Source organism: Mus caroli, unplaced genomic scaffold (assembly GCF_978045245.1).
Source record: "Mus caroli unplaced genomic scaffold, Mus_caroli_1 scaffold_11, whole genome shotgun sequence".
In the NCBI taxonomy this organism is placed as follows: domain Eukaryota; kingdom Metazoa; phylum Chordata; class Mammalia; order Rodentia; family Muridae; genus Mus; species Mus caroli.
In genome coordinates this window covers 29,335,632-29,357,458 of record NW_028227266.1, presented here as the reverse complement: position 1 = coordinate 29,357,458, position 21,827 = coordinate 29,335,632, and the positions used below count along the sequence as shown (strand labels likewise).

Here is a 21,827-nt window from a genome sequence, read left to right as displayed (position 1 = left end):
ATCATCAACCCAACCCAAAGGTTTCCTTCCTCACATCTTGCCCTCTACCCTTGCTGCCAGGCAACCCCTGGTCACTACAACTGGACATTACTTTGAACTGCCTGTAACTTCGTATGAATGAAGTCCTGTGGAATAAAGCTGCACTGTCTCCTTTTATACAGCATTATTTTGAAGATCATTCATGTTGTTACATGCATAAATTATTAAATCCTTTTATTCCTAGGTAAATCTACATTGTATGCATGCTATTGTATCCTTATTCGTTAGTCTGTAGATCACAGATAATATAATCATTTACAGTCTTAGACTATTGTATATAAAGCTGCTATAAACATTCATGTTCAAGCTTTTGTATAAACACAGTCTTTCTTCTTGTGTAAATCATTAGGAATGGAACTTGGTTTCAAAGAGGAACAAAAAATTAGTGCATATGTGAGTGTGTGTGTGTGTGTGTGTGTGTGTGTGTGTAACCAAAAGAACCTGACTGACAAACACTTACATTTCCACACCAATAATACCTAGATAAAACAATGAAGTCTAGCCTCAAACTCAAGTGGCAAGGTTGAAGAATTAGAATCTTGCCCAATGCTGGAAGGGCTGCTGCGTGCCTGTTTGGTTTATATTTTGGTGGATTTTTAGGTGAATTATTTACCTATTTCTTATCAATTCCATATATACCTATTATTTGCATCAATCCCACAAGCTCATGATACAGAAGCTCTATGCAGAGCTTCACTCTGTGCTTGCTCTCTAACTGGTGGGTTTTCTATCTTACATCCTCTGTATTTCCATGTGAATTCTTTAATCTGCTTATCAATTTCTACAAAAAGCTTGTGGGGATTTTTAACTACGATCAAACTGGGAAGAAAGAACAGCTTAAGACCACAGCCTACCAACACACAATCATGGTACATCTCTACATTTACTTGGGCTGTCTTTCATTAGGCAGTAAGGCTCTGCAGTATACAACATACACATCATTCACATCTCTTCTTACAGATAGCTGTAAGACTGTATTCTCCGATGCAATCATAAATGGCCCTTGTTAAGCTTTCTCATTAAATACCATTAAGTCTGTGGACTCCCTTTATGCACATAGGTAGAGGTATTATTTGTAACTTACTTTAGAGTCAAACAGAAAAGTCTTAGAAGACACTTATCAAGCAGGGAGAAAGTAGAATTTGAAGAGCTCAAAAACTACTACACTTAACTGTCTCACCAATGGCTTCTGTGAGACTGAAATGTCAGCCATCACTTGGTAGGATATGTTCTGTTGGTGTACAGTAATAAGACGCTAGGGTGTAGCAAAGTCATCTCTGAGTATCAGTGATGACAATGGCACCAACCTGAAAATTGTATGTCAGCAATGAGTGAAAATATATACACTTTACCCAGGTCTGTGGCCTAAGGCAGAGCTGAGGCAGGCCGAGCTCAGTTCTGGATCTGTAGTGTTCTAATCATGGCTGCATCGTACATTTACTGTTCCTATTAAGTGAAACAACTTCTCTACAGTTCTCCATCTAGATTTTTTCTTTCTGTGTATGTGCATGTGTGTGTGTGTCTTTTGCCTGTGTGCATGTGCATAGGTGAAAATGTTTGCAAGCATCTATGTGTACATGTGCGTTTGGAGACAGGGTTGATATTGGTAATCATTATAGCTCTTTCTCCTTATTCTTCTTGAGGCAAGGTCCCACTCCCACACCCAGTGAGCTTTTCCACACCCAGTCAGCATTTCCTACATTCTGAGAATCTGAACTTTTGTAGTCTTGATTGTGTATGAAGCAATCTAACTGGGCCATCTCCCTGGTCCTGTCTCTAGTCTCCTATCACTTAAGTAACAGTTTATAAGCAGATGGCCCACTGTCATCTCCTCTACAGCAATAATCTATTATTTTTACAAGTAGACAAGTAGAGGTCACTGTTCATTAATTGCTACTGTGATCTATCTGTTCTTTACACAGAATGCCTGTTTCTATGTGGGCTCTGCATTGAACAGTAGGCTGTTTAAGTTTTTTCCCATATATGATATAAAGACCCGGCATCTAAAGTAGTGAGAATTAAAGGTTAATAAAAAGCACTTAGAACAGCTTGCATACACATTTATGAAGTAGTTTCTAGGTACCATATATCCCTCTGCTCTTGAAAATATGTGATGTTCTAAATGAAATTGTTACTAATATGACTTTTCTTTCTTTTTTTTTTTTTTTTGGTTTTTCGACACAGGGTTTCTCTGTGTAGCTCTGACTGTCCTGGAACTTACTCTGTAGACCAGACTGACCTTGAACTCAGAAATCCGCCGGCCTCTGCCTCCCCAGTGCTGGGATTAAAGGCGTGAGCCACCACGCCTGGCAATATGACTTCTCTTTACTTTTTAAGAAAAGAACCATTTTTCCTCTATTCAATTTTTTTGTTTTGTTTTGTTTTTTGGGTTTTTTTGTTGTTGTTGTTTTTTGTTTTTCAAGACAGGATTTCTCTGTGTAGCCCTGGCTGTCCTGGAACTCACTCTGTAGACCAGGCTGGCCTCGAACTCAGAAATCCACCTGCCTCTGCCTCCCAAGTGCCAGGATTAAAGGTGTGCACCACCACGCCTGGCCCTCTATTCAATTTTTAGTTATGAAAAGGTGCAGCTTTTTAGAGGGGCAAGATTTCCAAGTACCTACATTTTTATGACAATCACTTACATAGAAGCAAATTAAACTCTTGGTTACTTTACTAGTGTTTTCTTGGGTAGAGTACTAGTGTTTGCAAATTGCTTTTTCTTTTCCTTCTTTTTTGGGGGGAATGAGGGACAGAAACACTTTACAGAGTATTCTGGAATAACTGAAAAATAAAACAGGTGATCCTTGATCATCCTGTGAACTAAGCAAACACAAGTATTCCAAAATGCTGACACCTCCAAACGGATTTATCTTCTAAATTAGCCACAGTGCTGATGTAGAGAAGGAAGACACCCATGAGCTGGGAAGAGAGGGCGATGGTGAACTGTACTGACTCCTCCCATCTATGCAGGCTGAATCAGCAGGCTTCACATGTGCATCAAACCATCTGTGGAGCTTGCTATAAGACTTACACTCCTGGTCCATGCTCTGAGATGCTGACATCAAGATCTAGCTTTAACACATCTTAACACATTGGGCCTTTCTGATGCAAGTGGAGCCCATCCCCAACACAAAAAACAAAAACCCTCTGACAGCACTGCACTTAAACTAATAATGAACTAAGATGTTAACCACTATGCTTGTATAATACCTTTTACTTAAAAAAAAAAGCACTCTAAGGCCTTCCTCCACAATCCCAAGAGGGCTCTACACCTAGGAACGTAAACCTGAGAGTGGTGCCAGTTATTTTCAAACAGGGAAGGCTTCTTTTCCACCTGAAGTATGTATTATGATGAAAACCTTAGAAAACAAAGATAAGCGATTCAATATACTCCTTAGGAGACAAAACCCACACATTTCAGAATTTCAAATGACTGTAGTTAATATAATTTCTCACTTCCTACTCCCAGAAGTTTGAAGAAAAAGAGTCCTCGTATAATTTAAACACATGGATGAACTTAGCCTTCCACAGCAAATTGTAGTCTGGCTAGGACAAATGCACTGAACATAATGTAGCAAATTGCTGGTCTTAACCAACTACCAGCTGAAAACTTGAATTTACCTAGTAACAGAGACAAAATATACCAGAGGGCTCTGGCATCCTGCCCTTTAACTACTAAGGCAGTATTTGAGAGCTTTACTCCTAGGATTCAGTGTTTCAGCTTAAAGTCTACACAAAACCTACAAATGAATATACTAGCGACTTAACTCACACTTGCTAGAACACAGTGACAGTACGGTGTGATTTGTTCTTAAAGAACACAACAAATGAGCTACAGGGTATAGAAATGTAAGAAATGATCCGTGTATGAATTCTACAAATATGTAGAGAATGGCTATGAATTCTGTGATTCCAACTATCAGCACACTACAAATACCTAGGTTTACCAGGTGTTCAAGGAAAGAAGGTATAAGTGACATATAGGAAAGCTGTAGGATAATGAAAGTATTCTTTAGGAAGCTTTAATGACCAATATATATATGCTTTGTCAAAACCCACAGAATAAATACCAACACTATATACATCCTAATCTAAAAAACAGATTATACCTAAAATAGTATATCAATACTAGTTCACTAATTACAATATAAACCAAGTCAAAATTGTTCTTTAGTAGTTGTGGGAAACTGTCCAGCCTATATACCCCTCTCAGATCACGTCCTAGAAAGAATGCTTATTGTGTACTGCAGGTGCTTTCTGCCAACAGCTGAGGGTTGGCAAAGATCTGTGCTTGCTACATAGTGCACTGTAAACGATAAATAACAGAAAAATTATGGGGTAAATAATTCTGTAAAACTGAACTAGTTGCTTACTTTAGCCTAAAGTCTAACTTTTTACTAGAAATCAAGTCTAATTGTTTTTATAAATGAAAATAAAATAATTTCACCACATGGCAGCTGCACAGTCAGTTCACAGTAATTACAAGGAAAGAGCTACATGTGGAGACCAATCCTATCATACCATGTGGTCAGAAAGGAGACAAGACACATGTGGGCCCCTGACAAAAGAGAGATCTCATCAAGCTGAGCAGAGCTACAAGTGTGGACATTCAGAGAACTCCCAGAGGTGTTCAGAGGGGGCTATCCTAGCAGACTTGGTCTTCAGACTGCAAAGTGGCAGACTATGGCCCTGTTCCTCTCTGCCCCTCTTCAGAGTCATGCACATAGTAACCAAGATTCCCATGAAGACCCAAATCATCGCCATGCTAAGCCAAACCACGCAACACTCTTCACTTCCTATGTGGTCTCTTCTCTAGTGTTGAGAGACTCCATGTGCAGAGGCAGCATGTCACCACAGGCCAACTGAGTTGTACTGTTCATGTATGACCAGTCTGTCCATTTCCTCTGACAAAGACTTCAACAGGTCACCTGAGCACTGCTTTAGGAATCCCCTCAAGATCTCCAGAGAACTAGCTGAGTCTCTCCTTCACAGGAAACACTGAAGAAGGCACTAAGTCTGTTTGTCCTCTGTGCCTTGGACCACCGTGCCCAGTGCCACAATAAGGAGGGCCTAATGCTGGTCTGTGAGCCTGACACAGGCCTTGCTGAGATGCACCTGATAACAGAAGCAAAGCAGGATACCTCCCTAGCAATCTTTCTTTATACGGACATCAATCTCTTATGAGGCATGGCCAGCATCCAAAGTTCTGACTGCCTTTGCCCTGGGAACTTATGGAAGGCCCTACTCTATCACATATGTGTATGAGGTACACCTTTCACCACTCCTAAAGTCAACCCAGTTCTCCATTTCAATCTGGTTGTCTTGTATTGTAATAATCTCAAATTCTTATGTTGAGTAATATCTAAGAATGTGTCTTTATTTAGAAATAGCTTTTATTGGGGTAATTATGGTAAATGAGCTCATATGGGCAGGACCTAATCTTTATCTTTATTTTCTTTTAAAAAAAGCAATTAGGACACAGAAACCCATACACTTAGAGGAAATGCCATGTGAAGATAAAGTAAGATGAAAACCATCTGCAAGCCAAGGAGACAGACCTTGGAAGAAATCAAATCTGATAGCTCCTTTAGTCATGGACTTCTAACTTCCAGAAGCTTGTGAAAATACTTTCTGGTATTTAAGCCACCCAGTCTGTAGTATTTTGATATGATATCCCTAAAAATGAACACGGCATATAATATACAAATAAAGCACTGAGTGAATCTTGGAAGTAGCCATGTTAATAACAGAATGATAGACAGACAGACACACACACACTATTGTTTAACTTCTGAATTTCTACCACCTATCTATACCAGAATGTATGAAATAGTAGGACCCTCAACATGATTTACATTAGAGAAATTTAAAACTCTGAATATTGACTTTCTACAAGGTTAACATCAAATTGTTCTTATACAGAATCCATTCCTTTAATACCTTTAAACTGTTAAGTGCTTTTAAAGATTATAAAATTTGGGTAGGTTTTGCTACAATACACATAACTATGTAAACTATGGCCCACTAGTAACCTGAAGCAGTTGCTAGCAATGCTGCGGCTCCCTCCCGCATCTCAGGGCTCAACACTGTCCCACAAGAGTAGGAAGGAAGAACTTGGCAGAAAGAACCTTCCCCAGCACACAATGCTTGATTACATAAATGTCAGCATGCAGTTAAACAGCAATGCACAGGTGAATAGTACACACCCCAGGATGCTGGCTTTTCCTGCATTCCTTGCTGGTTCAAAAGAAAAGCTGTTTCTTTCTAGAGGATAAAAACTAAAGTCGAAAGTTCATATAAGGGGAGCATAAATCTAGAACCCATAAATCTAGACCCCATTCTTGGTGCTCTTCAGGCAATGGGATATATAAACTTGAATTTGAAACTCACAAAAGTCATCTTTTTTCCACAACAGTGGGAGATAATAACTACCTGGAAGACTTTTTTAATTAAAAAAGCTGCATAAGAAATGCTAAGTAACACTCCCTCAAAGATGTCCAACACCTTTCCCACTCGTTTCCCCATGCAACTGGCCACATGCACTCTTACAAATGACTGGTGTGGGAACAGCAAGAAATAATGAGCTGAGTGGAGCCTGTTCTAAAAATACTGGGCTTCTTTTAAAAAAAGTTTTGACAGTGACATTTGAAGATTTGTTCTTGGTTTTATAGGGACCTCATCAACTGTTGTTCTTAAAGGAGATTCCAATGTTATCTACAGACTCAGTCACTTTCCTGAAGCCAAGGAAAATGACAAATCCACATGAACAGAATTTTATTTACAAATGCAAATCTCCTTACATTAAATATTTTTAATTTTTGCTGAGCATGGTGGCATATGCTTTTAATCTCAACACTTGGGATGCAGAAGGAGGTGGATCTTTATGAGTTTGAGGCCAGGCCTGGTCTACATAGTGAGTTCCAGACAGACAGGGCTAATTTCCTATGTAGAGAGATCCTGCCAGATAGATAGATAATTTTATTTTACAATAATATATATTGATAGTTAATTTTCTAGGTTTAAACTAGTTAATATACACTAATTTGTATACTTTCTATAAAAATATTAAAAAATATGTATATAAGAGAGGCTATATTTGAATGTGTGAATATAGGTGGCCACAAATTCCAGAAAAGGGTACCAGACCCATTAGAGCTAGAATTGGAGGTGACTGAAAGCCACAAGATGTAGGTGGTGGAGACTGAACTTGGGTCTCTATAAGAGCTGTATGTGCTCTTAACTTCTGAACCAACTCTTTTGACTATGGAATAACCAGTGTCCTATACTAACTTTAAAACAACTAGCCTGCCAAACTAATCTGTGTCGGTCTTGTTAAAATCATTAGGAGAGTAGTATATCTCTTCACTACTCAACAAGTACTTACTGTTTAAATGAAGGAAAATTGCTGCTATTATAATCTTATAATCAAGGTGTTGAAAGGGAATGTGAGAATTATAAGCAGAACTTCTGACTTTAATATGAAATACAAGTCCAAAAGAAACATTTCTAAGCTCTATAGAAAAAAGCTGACAGTTAATGCCAAGACTAAACCAGGGTTCATTTTAAAGTCAATTTGGTTCTGATCAGTTGTTTTTTTTTTTTTAGGCCCTCGCACACATGAATGCATGTCAAGGCAAATGGGTGTAAGACAGGTTAACTTTTGGAAGCTGAGTCTCCGTATCCCAGAGACTGAACTCAGGCTGATAAGCTTGGCAGTAAATGTCATCCTAAGCCATCTCACTGGGACAAGAATGAACTCCTACCCAGTTTGGTATTTCATCAAAGGCAGTTATTACTCAGCACGCTGAAGAAAGCAGAAGAAAGAAAACCCTGATTACCCATACAAGGTGTGCAGCACCAGTACAGGGACTGCTTCTGATCCTAAGAAATTAAATCGCTGTCTGTGCTCTAAAGAAAATGAGACATTTACAATGTTCAAGTAAAGACATCTAAGTTTCAACATTAGTACTAGTACTTATTGAGCAAAACAGCATATATACTAAGCCTGATATAATAAGCACTTAACATTTCCGTGTTCACACAGTTAACCTTCAGGACAAATCTATGAGGTAAAATACAGTTCTGTAGTCTCCATTTGAAAAGACACAGCATCAAAAACTATCCCCAAGGTAGCACAGACTAAGGGCCAAGCCGACTGCCCAGAGCTCACCATCAGCTTCATGCTGCACTGTGTTAACTATACAAATCTCTCAAATATGCACATTCCATAAAGAGCTAATAATCAGAATTTTTACATAACTAACACATCTCTAACTGTATTATACACTTTATATAATATTTTTGTAACAGTTTCATAAAGAAGCCACAGCTACCAGTATAAGACCCTTGCAAAAACAAAAGAAAACAAAAAAAAAAAAACCTAAAACCTACATGGTACACATAAATATAATTCTAAGACATTTTCAGAGGTTACTTCGAATAATTTTAAAAGATTAGATGAGGTCAAATAAATATTAGTGTAAGATCAGTGGTTAGTGCTATGAGCTACTAAAAGACATCACTGTCAAGTCTCAAACTGCTGAAGCATATATGGAAAATTAAAGGACACAGCTTCTGATTCTATTCTTCTGTCATCAACTGTTATTGAGCTATTATACACTGTAATACTCATTTTTATAGAAAAATAAGAAACTACGAAAACTGTAATGGAAAATATATGTGAATCATTATTTAAAACTGTTAGAAGCAAGGCAAATCCATATCTCTGATAACCTGGTCCTCCGGCCCAAGACTGCCCCAACTCTGGCTCTAGCCAGCTGACGAATGAAAGGGAAGGCAGTGGGGGAAGCCAGCACAGTACTACTAGATGCAGGAATCAAGGCTAACACTGTCATCACCACATCTTCCCACCACTGCAAACCACACTTCTGATGTTTCCTAGCACAGCTTTTGAACGGCTACAATACAGGAACACAGAAAATGTTCTCTGAACTCTCCCACATCCAGTGTTTTTGTTGCTTACCTGAAATCCATGCTTGCCTCTCCACCATGTACTTAATACTTTGGGAGGCATGTCAATAACAGAAACGATGTCTCCCACCTACAAGAATCAAAATTTTAAGCCAATTGTTATATCTATAATTATGATATGTAGTATATAAAAGAGAAAAAGTACTATTTTATGCTTTAATAAATTTTAGGAAACCATAATGCCTTTTAAAGATAATTTTAATAATCTAACCTTTTACCAAAGGGTATTCTACTGAAAGTTAAATAGGACAAAACTGTTCCAGGTAACATACATGGAAACTTGGAAAAACCAGATTTTAACACAGTATGTTTTTAAAGACATACTTATTCGTCAGCATATGAGGAAACACTTGTATGTATATATGCCAACTTTGTGTGCATCTGGTACCTGCAGAGGTCAGAAGAGGACAACAAATCCTCTGGAACGGGAGTTATCGATGGTTGTGAACCATCACATAGGTTCTAGGAACTGAATCTGGGTCCTTGCAATAGTAACAAGTACTTGTAAGCACTGTGTCATTTCTCCAGCTCCAATAGAGCACACTGTTAAAGCCAGGTATCACTGCATCCCCATCACTTCTGGCAGAACACATTCTCCAATTCATGATGGTTTTATTTTACTATGGTGCAAAGAACAGGCAATCAGTGCAAGCTTTGGGCGGTGTCCTTTTGCAATGCTGGTGGAAACTGACAGCTATGAAATCGTGTGGTAAACAACATACACTCTAACCCCAGATGGATGGCAAAGCCACGGTGCTTGCGTTACGTATATCAGTGAATTTCTGAGTCAACAGTACTTTCATTTTAATAAAACATCCCTTTAAGGAGCTTTTGAATATTGCTTCTACTGTCATAATCAAAAATCAAAGTCATCTCAAAAAGACAGCATTAAATGCACATACTTACAATAGTAAATCTATTAATACTGATTATCATGCACATACAAACACAACATGGAGTACCTAATATATCTGATTTCCTCACAGTGGGAGAAGCTTGAGATGAGCTCCTAGTAACTTTAACCCCGCATCAGCAGAGATACTTACACTCCACTCAAAGATCAGATTCTTCATTGTAAAAGGCAAGTGTATATGTTTGTACAAATGAACAAATCATAAACACAAAACTTTTCAATTATATATCTAACAGAACCTATATTCTTTACTCAAAGAAAATGCACATATGGGCAGCAGTAATTGGACCTAACTGGGTTCTACAGAAGAGAACATGGCATCACAGAGGAGGAGTGTTGGGAGGACTGCAGAGGAGGAGTGTTGGGAGAACTGCAGAGGAGGAGTGTTGGGGAGGACTGCAGAGGAGGAGTGTTGGGGAGGACTGCAGAGGAGGAGTGTTGGGGAGGACTGCAGAGGAGGAGTGTTGGGGAGGACTGCAGAGGAGGAGGAGTGTTGGGGAGGACTGCAGAGGAGGAGGAGTGTTGGGGAGGACTGCAGAGGAGGAGTGTTGGGGAGGACTGCAGAGGAGGAGTGTTGGGGAGGACTGCAGAGGAGGAGTGTTGGGGAAGACTGCAGAGGAGGAGTGTTGGGGAGGACTGCAGAGGAGGCAAAGGGAAGAAATGGTTGGATTAGTATCTCTGTAGACATGTGTGAAATTCTCAGTCTTTAAAATAAATAAAAATATTTAAAAAGAATTAAACTTAAAAAGAGATTATTAAGTACCGAAATGATGAAACTATGTTTTTTTATTTTTCTCTGTTTTTAAATGTTTAATAATTTGATACTTTATAATGAAGCATTTCAACATGAATTTCTATCTATCTATCTATCTATCTATCAGTGTAGAAGGTATGACTAAGTAGTCCTAAATGTCCTGGAATTCACTACATAGATAGGCTGGCCTCCAACTCAGAGACCTGCCTGTCTGTCTCCCAACTGCTGGGACCAAAAGCATGAGCCACAATGCCTGACATTAAAATTAATGTCTTAACAGAGATTTATTTAATGACAAATTATAACTTTTCAGTACAGAAAAATTCCATAGTAAGAATCAAAAGAAAGAAAGGAAAATGCCAATGGCTGTGATGATGGGGCTGTGTCTGAGAGGGCACTACTATTGCTGCTACTGCTGCTGCTGCTGCTGCTGGTGCTGCTGCTACTGCTGCTATTACTATTACTACTACAGTCCATGTACAGACATCTGTCGTTACACTCATTTCACTAATTGGTTTGAGAACAGTCCTCATTTGATGTCGTAAAACTGTTGCACTGTTGTTCTTTTATTTGCTCAGTCAACACACATTTACTTGTTACTTACTGTACCGAGAACATTCACAAATGCAGAGAATAAACATGAAAACCAGAGACATGCCTCAGCCCTCAGCCCTCAGCAGGCTCAAACTCTGCATCCATTACCATGATTTTTGATTTAAACATTCTACTTCGTCTTTCCGTTTTTATTAGCATATGCTGGATGCACAAACTGTTGGGTTTCATTGTATTTTCATGCATGTATACCATGCCCTCTGATCATAATCATCCTCCATTATCCTCTCATGTGTTTATTTTTTAAATAAATAAATTATTAAGACAGCTAGAGACAGGCTATACAGGTAGCAAGGGCCAGAGAACAGTGAGGCCTGCCTAACTGCTTACCTCTAATGTCAGTTCATCAGGGGCCCGAGCTGTGTAGCGCTTGATAACATGGGCAGCACCGACAGCAGGAGTGTTGATGGATGACTCCTCGTGAACTAGAAGATGGTTTCCCTTATTGTCGATCTACGATAAAAATCAAGCACCATGGAATGTTCAAAGACACGGATCTGTCTATCCACAAATAACTCAACTTAGACAGATGGTAAGCCCCAAAAGTCTTTAAAAAACTGTCATTTTTGGGGACAGCAAGACAGCTCAGCAGGTAAACAACTGCAACAAGCCTGATGAGGTGAGCCGGGTCCCTTTGAACCCACCTAGTCAAAGGAGAGAAGGAACTGCTAAAAGTTGTCCTCTAACATCCACATGGGCTCTAACATGCCCCACCCCCAAAATGTAGCAAAACCCTTTAAAACCCTATCACTTATTAGGTAGCTAATATAGGGCAGTAAGTGTGCTGTGCATATAATGTATACGATTTAATTTAACTCTCATAATCCCAAAATGTGCTATCATCACCTTTACCTAAAGGCAAAGAAGACAGCCTGGAGAAAGTTAGGTAATTTTAGGGAAATTAAATTACTTTACTAAGATCACTCAAGTAATAGTGGCCAAGTCATGGTCTTAGTGCAAGTAGACCTGGCTCCTCTTACCCTCCTGGCAGTGTCTCAACTTTTACTGGGAGGAAAGAATATATATAATTCTTTACATCCCCAAATTAACATATACAAATTAACATACACAAATTAACAATAAATATCCTGAGGCATTCTCAAATTGGCACCTCTAAAAGGGTGGTTTATTTGCTCATAAATTACTAAAAAAATATTTTCAATTATTAAGCAAATGAAAAAACAAATAGCTTACGCTGTATACATTAACATAATATTGTATAACAAGATTATAGGCCTCCAGATTTATAAAAGATGATAAAATTATTTTTTTGAAAATTAAAGAGAAAGATTTTCTATCCAAAAATCAGGTCACTCTGGAAAGATGACTCAGCTTTTAAGAGCAGTGGCTGCTCTTGTAAGAACTGATTCCCAGAGCTACCATGTGGAACTTCAGGTCCAGGGCATCTGAAGCCCTCTTGTGGCCATTTGGGGCAGCAGGCACATAAAGAACACACAGGCATTTATGGAGGTAAAACACCCATACACATTCAGATTAAAATTAAAAATATTAGTTACCAATCCTCCTGGAAGATGAGTACACTCTTTATTTCTTTATTTGTGAAACTCATCTATAATCAAATTACTAATAAATGCCTTAAGCAAATAATTTTAGAATAAGATTTCATCAGAGCTGATTGGACAGATACCTCCATCCAGGTAAGGGCAGGCCCACAGTTGATCTTGTTGCCAGCGATAGTTGAAAGGCGTGACAGGTAAGCTGCAAGCATCTGAGTAACGGACTGAAAAAGAGAGACTCAGCATAACCAGAGGGAAGAGCAGCTCTTTGCTTTACAAAGTCTCACCTAGAGTGGTTTTTTTCTAAGAGGGAAAAAAAGAGAAACCTACAGATCCTTAGGCATTTAATAATTACATCAGGTAGAGATAGTGGCAGACACCTTTAATCCCAACAGTCAGGAGGCAGGGGCAGGAGGATCCCAGTTTAACCAGAACCGTAAAGTGAGACCCCCATCTCCAACACCGAATAATAACAATAGTAATAGTAATAACAGTAATAATAGTAATAGCTCTGGAGACTCATCACTGAGGGTATGGAAGATTCCCTCTGAAATGATGGCACTTTCACAGAGGAATTCAGCTACTGCATAATGTGGGGATTTGAGCTTTTAACACCTCATCGTACGAGGTCGTATTCTACAGCTTCTAATTTCAGGACTTTTGTTTTGTACCTTTGTACTGAAAATACAAAATGACATCTGTGGCTTTTCTGCCAAATTTTCCCTTGCTTCCCTTTACTGCCTTTGGCTGTAATCTCCATGCATAGAGCTGCACAGGAGTGGACATATATTCCTGTGATCCTACGCCACAGTGTGACATGACAATCTGAGCAGGAACCATGACACAGAACAAGTCTTTAGAGCCTGCCCACCCTCCTCTTCCTGAGTTCAAAGGCAATGTGGAGGAACAAGCTGCTGTTGCTGGCTCCCTGCTTTCCTTTCTGATGCCTTACACTTCCTGCCATGATGAACAAAATCTCTCTGGAAATGTAAGCCACAATAGTTCCTTTCTCTGTGTGTGTATGTATGTGTGTGTATGTGGTGGTGGTGGTGGTGCTGTTGTTTGTAAACTGAAAGCCCAGCCCAAGAGGTTTCAGAGACTCTGTGAGAACTGGCCTCGAAGCCTTTTGGACGATATTCCTGCATAGGGTACAGCTGTGTTCTGCCTCTCAAGAACCCAAGGCTGACTTCAAAAGCAACAGTCTCTTCCATGGGCCGAGGAAATATGACAGCAAGCCAACTTTAAGGCTACATTGTGATTTCTTGCTCACTGATCTCATTCAGATCTACAGTGTCAGGCAGTAACAAGTAGAGAACAAAGACATTACAAGAAGTGGTTTCCCAAGGCAGTCTGTGTGAGCAAGCTTAAAGCTTGAGCCATGGGAGTATGAATGATGAAGGTCTATAACTGATAAGGAATTGGCACCCTTTAAAGAGAAACTTCCTGTTCCAGATGTACTGTAGCAAACTACCCTGAGGGCAAGATCCCACTCACCAAAGGTACTAACTGTGAAAATGCGATTCATTAGACAAATTGAGCCTGCCAGGCGGCGGAGGCACACGCACACCTTTAATCCCAGCACTCGGGAGGCAGAGGCAGGCGGGTTTCTGAGTTCGAGGCCAGCTTGGTCTACAGAGTGAGTTCCAGGACAGCCAGGGCTACACAGAGAAACCCTGTCTTGGAAAAAAAAGAGAGAGAAGGAAAGAAAGAAAGAAAGAAAGAAAGAAAGAAAGAAAGAAAGAAAGAAAGAAAGAAAGAAAGAAAGAAAGAAAGAAAGGAAGAAAGAAAGACCGAGGCTAAGCTCCAAAGCCAATGGAGTTTCCTGATGGTGGAAGGCTACTACCTAGGAACAGCTTCCGCAGAGTCAGCCCATGGAAGCTACTGAACTGTGGTGGTGTCTTAGGGTTTTACTGCTGTGAACAGACACCATGATCAAGGCAAGTCTTATAAAGGACAACATTTAATTGGAGCTGGCTTACAGGTTCACAGGTTCAGTCCATTATCATCAAGGTGGGAGCACGGCAGCATCTAGGCAGGCATGGCACAGGCAGAGCTGAGAGTTCTACATCTTCATCCAAAGGCTGCTAGTGGAAGACTGACTTCCAGGCAACATGGGGGAGGATCTTATGCCCACCCCCACAGTGACACACCTACTCCAACCAGATCACACCTATTCCAACAAGGCCACACCTCCAAATGGTGCCACTCCCTGGTCCAAGAAAATACAAACCATCACATTCCACTCCCTGACCCTCATAGACTTCTTTAAAAACTTGTGTCTATGGAGGCCATACTTAAACATAGCATAATGCAAATGCATTTAGTCCAACTTTCAGACTATAGCAGTCTCAACAATGTTAAAAGTCCAAAGTTCAAGGGCTCTTCTGAGATTCATCCACCTAATTAGCTGTAATCCCCAAAGCAAGGCAGGAAACCAGCTTGGCAAACTCCAAACTCTGTATCTCCATGGCTGATGTCAAAGTGGTCTTCAGCTCTCCACTCCTTTCTCATCTTTGTTGACTGCAACAAACTGCTTTCTCCTGGGCTAGTTCCACTCCCTGTTAGCAGCTTTCCTCAGCATGTATCCCATGGCTCTGGCATCTTTAACATCTTTGAGTCTCCAAGGCAATTTCAATGTTACAGCTTCTTGTTTTAGTGTCTGGGATTCCACTTGATCTTCTGGACTCCTCCTAAGGGCTGGCATCACTTCTCCAGCTCTGCCCTCTGTAGCAGTCTAAGCTCAGGTTGATCCATTCCACTACAGCTGCTGTTCTTGGTGATCATCCCATGGTACTGACATCTCTAATACACTGGTGCGTTCTACTCCAACTAGGCTTCACTAATAGCCTCTCATAGGCTCTCTTCATGGCGCCAAGCATCAAATCCTGGGCCATAAACTACAACTGAGGCTACACCTTCTCCAATGGCCACCCATGAACTCTCACAGTGCCAAGCCTCAGCTGTTCTTCATGAAACCTTCATGCCTTCAAAACCAGTACCACCTGGGTGACTCTTACACATTACCAAGTCCAGCTGAAGCACGAGGTACAACCTTGGCTATCTTGAAACACAGCTTCTTTGTGCTCCCAGAAAACAACTAACTCCCAGATTTCAACTCAGTGATGCTGGTCTCTTCTTAATCATTGCTAATGTCTTAGCTCCAACTAACCAGCATCAATTGTCCCAGTAGTTCCTTCCATTCCTAACTCTAGAGCCAGAGCCACATGGCTGAAGCTGCCGAGTTCTGCTGCTTACAGGAACTAGAACATGATCCCCTTGTACTATTACATTATCACTGGCTTTATGTTTTCTAAATCCTTCACTGCCTACGCTTGGCTACGCTTGGCTATCCTGGTTCTTGCTCTGTAGGTTGACCTTGAATGCAGAGATCAGCATGCCTGTCTCATGGGATTAAAGGTGTGTATGACCATGCCTGGTTCTAAATTCAGCTGGGTAGGGTCTTGCCCCAAGGTCCCACTCCCTTAATCTGTTATTTCCTAGAACACACAGGATTTTGCTCCATTTCACTTCCTGGTATGCCTTTAATACTCGAACCATATATTTTATATTTTGCCTTTCTAAGCTTGCTATGCTTTTTCAAACTTCTCTTTGTGAGACTTAACCAGAGAACAAAGTCTCTGCTGGGCTTTTTTGAAACTTCCTTTGTCAATGCAATTAATGCAATTAATCAAAGTCTCTTTACCTTAGCCTCAGGCAGACTTTTCAGACAAGGGTAAAAAGTAGCCACATTCTTCACCAAAATACCACAAAAACAATCTTTATGCCACATACTGAAATTCTTCTCCTTTGAAATCTCTTGGGCCAGGTCAACACAGTTCAAATTACTCCCAGCAACAAAGTCTTCCATATTCCAACTAGAATGACCCATTAAGCTCCATTTAAAGCATTCCATTGAGTTCCAAATCCAAAGTCCAAAAATCCACATTCTTTCAAATAAAAGCATGGTCAGGCCTATCAAAGCAATACCCCACTCCTGGTACCAACTTCTGTCTTAGTTAGGGTTTTACTGCTGTAAACAGACACCATGATCAAGGCAAGTCTTATAAGAAGCGACATTTAATTGGAGCTGGCTTACAGGTTCAGAGGTTCAGTCCATTATTATCAAGGTGGGAGCATGGCAGCATCTAGGCAGGCATGGCACAGGCAGAGCTTGAGAGTTCTACATCTTCATCCAAAGGCTGCTAGTGAAAGACTGACTTCCAGGCAACTAGGGTGAGAGTCTTAAGCCCACATCCACAGTGACACACCTATTCCAACCAGGTCACACCTATTCCAACAAGGCCACACCTCCAAATGGTGTCACACCCTGGTCCAAGAATACACAAACCATCACAGGTGGGCTGACGTGTATAAACCAATTTGAAACCATCCAGGAGCTCTCTTCCTTATTGGCTAACTTTCTTAGTGCTGGAAAGTGCTACACAGGCCTGGGGTGGTGTATGAGATTAATGGAGAAAAGATATTACTGGTTTTATTCAGAGCTGGTCTTTGCATGAAACAATACCAACATCCCAGGTAAGCGGTACCCATTAGTTCAATAGTGATACAGATATTACGGAATAACTAGGCACTTTTTGATTAAATTTGATGTGCTCTTCACAGGAGAGAATTTCGTGTGTGGTAGAGCAATCCTGTGTCAAAAGTCCACACATAGCTTAGAAAGTCGCTGGCCCTGAGATAGAATGTGTTATGGCTATTTTGCCAAATAGTCATGACATCTGTCAAATTACCTTCTAAACATTTATGTGAATACCCATGAGTGAGGGCAGTGCTTTTGACATTGATTACAGAACCTGGGGGGATGGGGGGTAGTGGGCAGTAGTCAATGCAGACAGTGGTCTAAGTGTTAAGAAGATGCATCAGACTGTTCAGCACTAAGGGAGAATCTTTAACAAGTACCCCTACCCCATGCCTTTGAAGGCTCAGAGCAAAGCTTGGAAGAGGAACCAGACAGAGTGTCAATGCTAAAGGACAGAGAGGAGTGCAATGAAATACTGTCCTCCAGATAGGAAATGGTCACTGCACTCACCACACTAGATGTGGTTACTTGTACAAGACTCCGGCAAAATCAAACTACCCAAATTTCCAGCACAGGTAGTGTAGACAATGTCCAGGCCCCACTCTTTACTGAGAACAAGTGCATTTGTTAGACTTAGTGGTGAGGGTGGAGGATCATTGTGCTTGGAGGGTGTGGTCAATGGTAGGCTTCCAATGTTCCAGTGGATGACCACACTCACGTGCACACAGGCAGCACTGAGTGGACTTAGTGAGTTCCCAAAAGAGGACCTGGAGGGGTATGTTTTGGAGGGTATGAGGAAGGAGAAAGGGAAAATAAAGGCTATGTATATGTTCTATCTTATACAATATATGCTGAGAATTCAGAACCATGGGATCCGCACTTAAGAAACCTGCATTCATGATGTAGAGAGTTAGCTTAGGAGAAAAGATATGCCTGCTGTAGGCAGCAAAGCTGGAAGAGTAGGGCTGCCTAACTCCTCTGTAACTACAGAGATCCCATTACCTAGATACCGAGCTATAGGATTTGAGATTTTCTCTGCTGGAGTTTAGTTCTTGCTCTAGTCAAGTCTTTCTTTGTTCGGTCCCATTCCTCCCCTGTGAAATAGATATGATACTCTGTGGCATTGTATGTTAGAATGATGACAATTTGAGTTTTGATTTTACAATTTACAGGACATCTCATTAAGAGAATGCTATGAGTCTCAGAAAATAAACTGGGCATTTGAAAAATGTTGGTTTTGTGAAAGGATATGATGGAGACTTCTCAATTTAGACCAAATGAATTTTTCATAGAGAGATGATTATGAAACTACGGGGCCAAGGAAGGGCAGAATGTTGTTGGCTTAAATGTGAACTGTCTGCCATATCTAATGTGTTTTAAAACTTGATTCCCAGATGGTGGTGCTATCTGGAAAGCTTGTAGAACCTTCAGGGGGTGGAGTCTTGCCACTGGGAGCTGGCTGTGAGGCTTTATAACCCAGATCTACCTCCTGCTCACCCTCTGAATGCAGTGTGACCAGCCAACCCCTTGCTCCTGCCACCTGCCATGCTGCCATGTCTCCTTGGCATGACAAGCTGTATCTATGAAAGGGGAAGCCTAAGTAAACCCTTTCTCTCTTAGGCTGCTTCCTTTAGGGGATCCTGTTACAGAAACGGAAGAGTGACTAAAACACGAACCTTTGTATGGTAAAGTTTAATGAACTCCTTGAGACTGAAAACATTGCTTTCTTTATCTCAAAGAAGTTTATTATATTCATTTAAAAATTATTCCCTTTCATCCCATCTTCTCCTGTAACTCCTTTCAGGGGCTATATGCTTATGACGTGATATCCCAGCTCACTAACTCTCTGTAGCTCTCTCTTTATGTAGTCATCCAGTTATTCAGGTCTGCTATTATTAATGTACATGATATTTTATTTCCAAGATCTGATTATTTTATTTTATAAAACTAGGCTCTTGTTTCATGGGCTGACGCTCCCTCAGAAGTAAACAGTCTTACTTTCAGAGGCCCCTGTGCCCACACGTGCTCTGTTTACTCAGTGTTCCCGTGTAAGGCTTCTACTCAGCCCACAATCAGCCTTTATGGCTATGCTCAGACCCAGTCCACATCAGACAGCCCAGGAGCGCCACGCCAGCAGAGCACACTCGCAGCACGCACTTACTGTCTCTTTGTCTTTCACATTTTCAGATTCCCTGGAAGAATAATCTGCTAGTGCATACATAATAACACATAATATTGGCTGTGCACATTCCCATCATCACGAGGCTCCAAGCCTTATAAATAGTCACTGACACTTGTTTACTTCTGAACACCCTAGAAAGTATCTCTCCTGAAATAAGCAATCTCAGGAAAGATCCTAGGTGCTCTTGTATTCCACCTGACAAAAGCTTCTGCTAACTCATATGTGTTATTACTTCTGCAGGGTTCTAAATGGTTACCTCAGGACTGTCCCTCAGGACGTCAGAGCGGGGAAGCTCTGCGAGCTGGGAGAATCGGCGGTCATAAATGCAGAGATGAAGATGTTTGTCGAGTACCCGAAAATCTTCATAACTTCTTTTAACAATCCAACTCTTGCCCTATGAGTAGAGAACAAAGTTCCAATAAATTCATTTTTCTTCAAAGTGCTTAAAAATCATGCCTTCATTCTCTAATGGTATCTTGTGAAATTTTATATTTCCTAATAAGAACTTTCTATTTACTTAAAGATGATAATCAGTTCAGCTCCAAACACTCCGGTAAATTATATTATACTGAAAGATAAATACTTTAGATAGATGATGGAACTCTCCATTTGACCTTTCCTACTCTTCTCCCAAGTCTACTGCTACACACTGAAAATAACTGCCAGGTGCTGACAGCATGTAACTCTAACTCTACAGAAAGAACCACTGAACAACTATTTCCTAAAGTCAAAGGGAAAGGAAATTCATTTATTGATTAGTTAGTATGGTAGAAGAAGCAGGAGGTCCCTAATGTGTAAGAGGGAGTGTCTGTCACACGTGTGTCCCCAAGCTGCTGAGTGCCTTACCCCAGTGGGGAAGAGGAAATGACCTCCTCCCTCCGCAGCCCCCTTCCTCTTCCTTCCTTCTCATCCCAGCCTAGCAGTTCTCATTAATACCTAGTAGTTTGGAGTGTCTAATCAAAATGTATGTAGTCATTATGTTGGAAATTTAAAAAAGAAAAGTCTTCAACATCCAGGGCTCTTGGATTTTTGGATAACAATGTGCTCAAAGCCGCTGGCAACATAAACTGCTTCCGGATAAGAAAAGCCTTAGGGCTCCAGTTTTGTGGACTAGAAATCCTGCTACATTATCAGCAACACCTTCCATGACTAAGACTAGAGAATAAACTCAAAATAAAAACTACTACACTACATTTCTGATGAGGCATTAAGTTCAGAAGAGACAAAAACTGAACTTAATCGCAGTGTAATAACAATCTGGTTTAAAATGGGCAGCAGCCCGAAATAAACAATTTCAAAAGAACCAACAGGTACATGAAAGATTTATCAGAATCATCAGTTGTGAGTGAAATGCAAATTAAATCCACAAAGAGGCATCACCCCACTCAGGTTAGATGCTTATCATACTAAGCAGGCTAAAGGTGAAAAATACTGCAAAAGACATGAGGAAAGGAAATCTCCGCATGCTATTGGTAAGAATATAAATTAGTCCAGTTATTATGAAAAACAGTATGGAAGTTCCTCAACTTAAGAAAAAATTATCATATGATCCAGGAAGCCCAATACAGGATATGTATCTTAAATAACTGATATCAATATGTCAAAGAAATACCTATATTCCTGCTTAAAGACCAACGTAAGAAAATAACCCGAATGTCCATGTGTGGCTATGTACCATTACACATCCCATTATCTCATACACACACACGATGGCATAGTATTCAACCTTAAAAGGAAAGGCATTTGTACCCAGAAGCTACTGACAGCTGAATAGCAGTTAAGAGGCAGAAGCTGGATGTATGGAAGAAATCAAGAAGTACTGAGAAAGCGGGAAGTGTTGTAGTTAGACAGGAGGAATACCTAGTAAGTACTGAAGGTGAAAACCATAGACTAAGAATGGAATTATGAATATGGTTAACTGGTAGCTTTGCAATGTTTTTCCTACGCAGATATCAAAACTATATCTTTACAAAGAACTTCAAAACACACTTTGGGCTTTGTAGTTGCTCAGCCAATTTAAATTCATTCTGGTGTAGTATTACCAAGCACCCATGAACATAAAAATCCCTACAAAAGTGACCTTGATTCTTTAAGCTTGACTACTATTCTACTGTGTGAGATATATAATAGGATGTGTAATAAGCACTGTATACTTCCCTCTACCTACACACACACACACACACACACACACACACACACACACACACACACGCACACACACACTTTGTTTTCACTGACAGAAATGCTGAGGAGGGGTTGGGAAGATGGCTCAGCAGTTG

At 40.4% G+C, this 21,827-nt stretch overlaps 1 protein-coding gene across 2 annotated transcripts in view; it reads right to left on the bottom strand.

Annotated features, from left to right (window-relative positions):
* The window catches only part of Arhgap32 (Rho GTPase activating protein 32), a 221,555-nt gene that overhangs the window by 56,416 nt on the left and 143,312 nt on the right, over window positions 1–21,827 (bottom strand). For both annotated transcript variants that reach the window (XM_029481740.2, XM_085844506.1), the window contains 4 exons: window positions 19,805–19,942; window positions 12,958–13,050; window positions 11,640–11,762; window positions 9,023–9,100 (listed from right to left, as the gene is read on the bottom strand). In XM_029481740.2, the coding sequence (XP_029337600.1) occupies window positions 9,023–9,100; window positions 11,640–11,762; window positions 12,958–13,050; window positions 19,805–19,942 (432 nt within the window). The remainder of the gene's footprint in view (window positions 1–9,022; window positions 9,101–11,639; window positions 11,763–12,957; window positions 13,051–19,804; window positions 19,943–21,827) is intronic.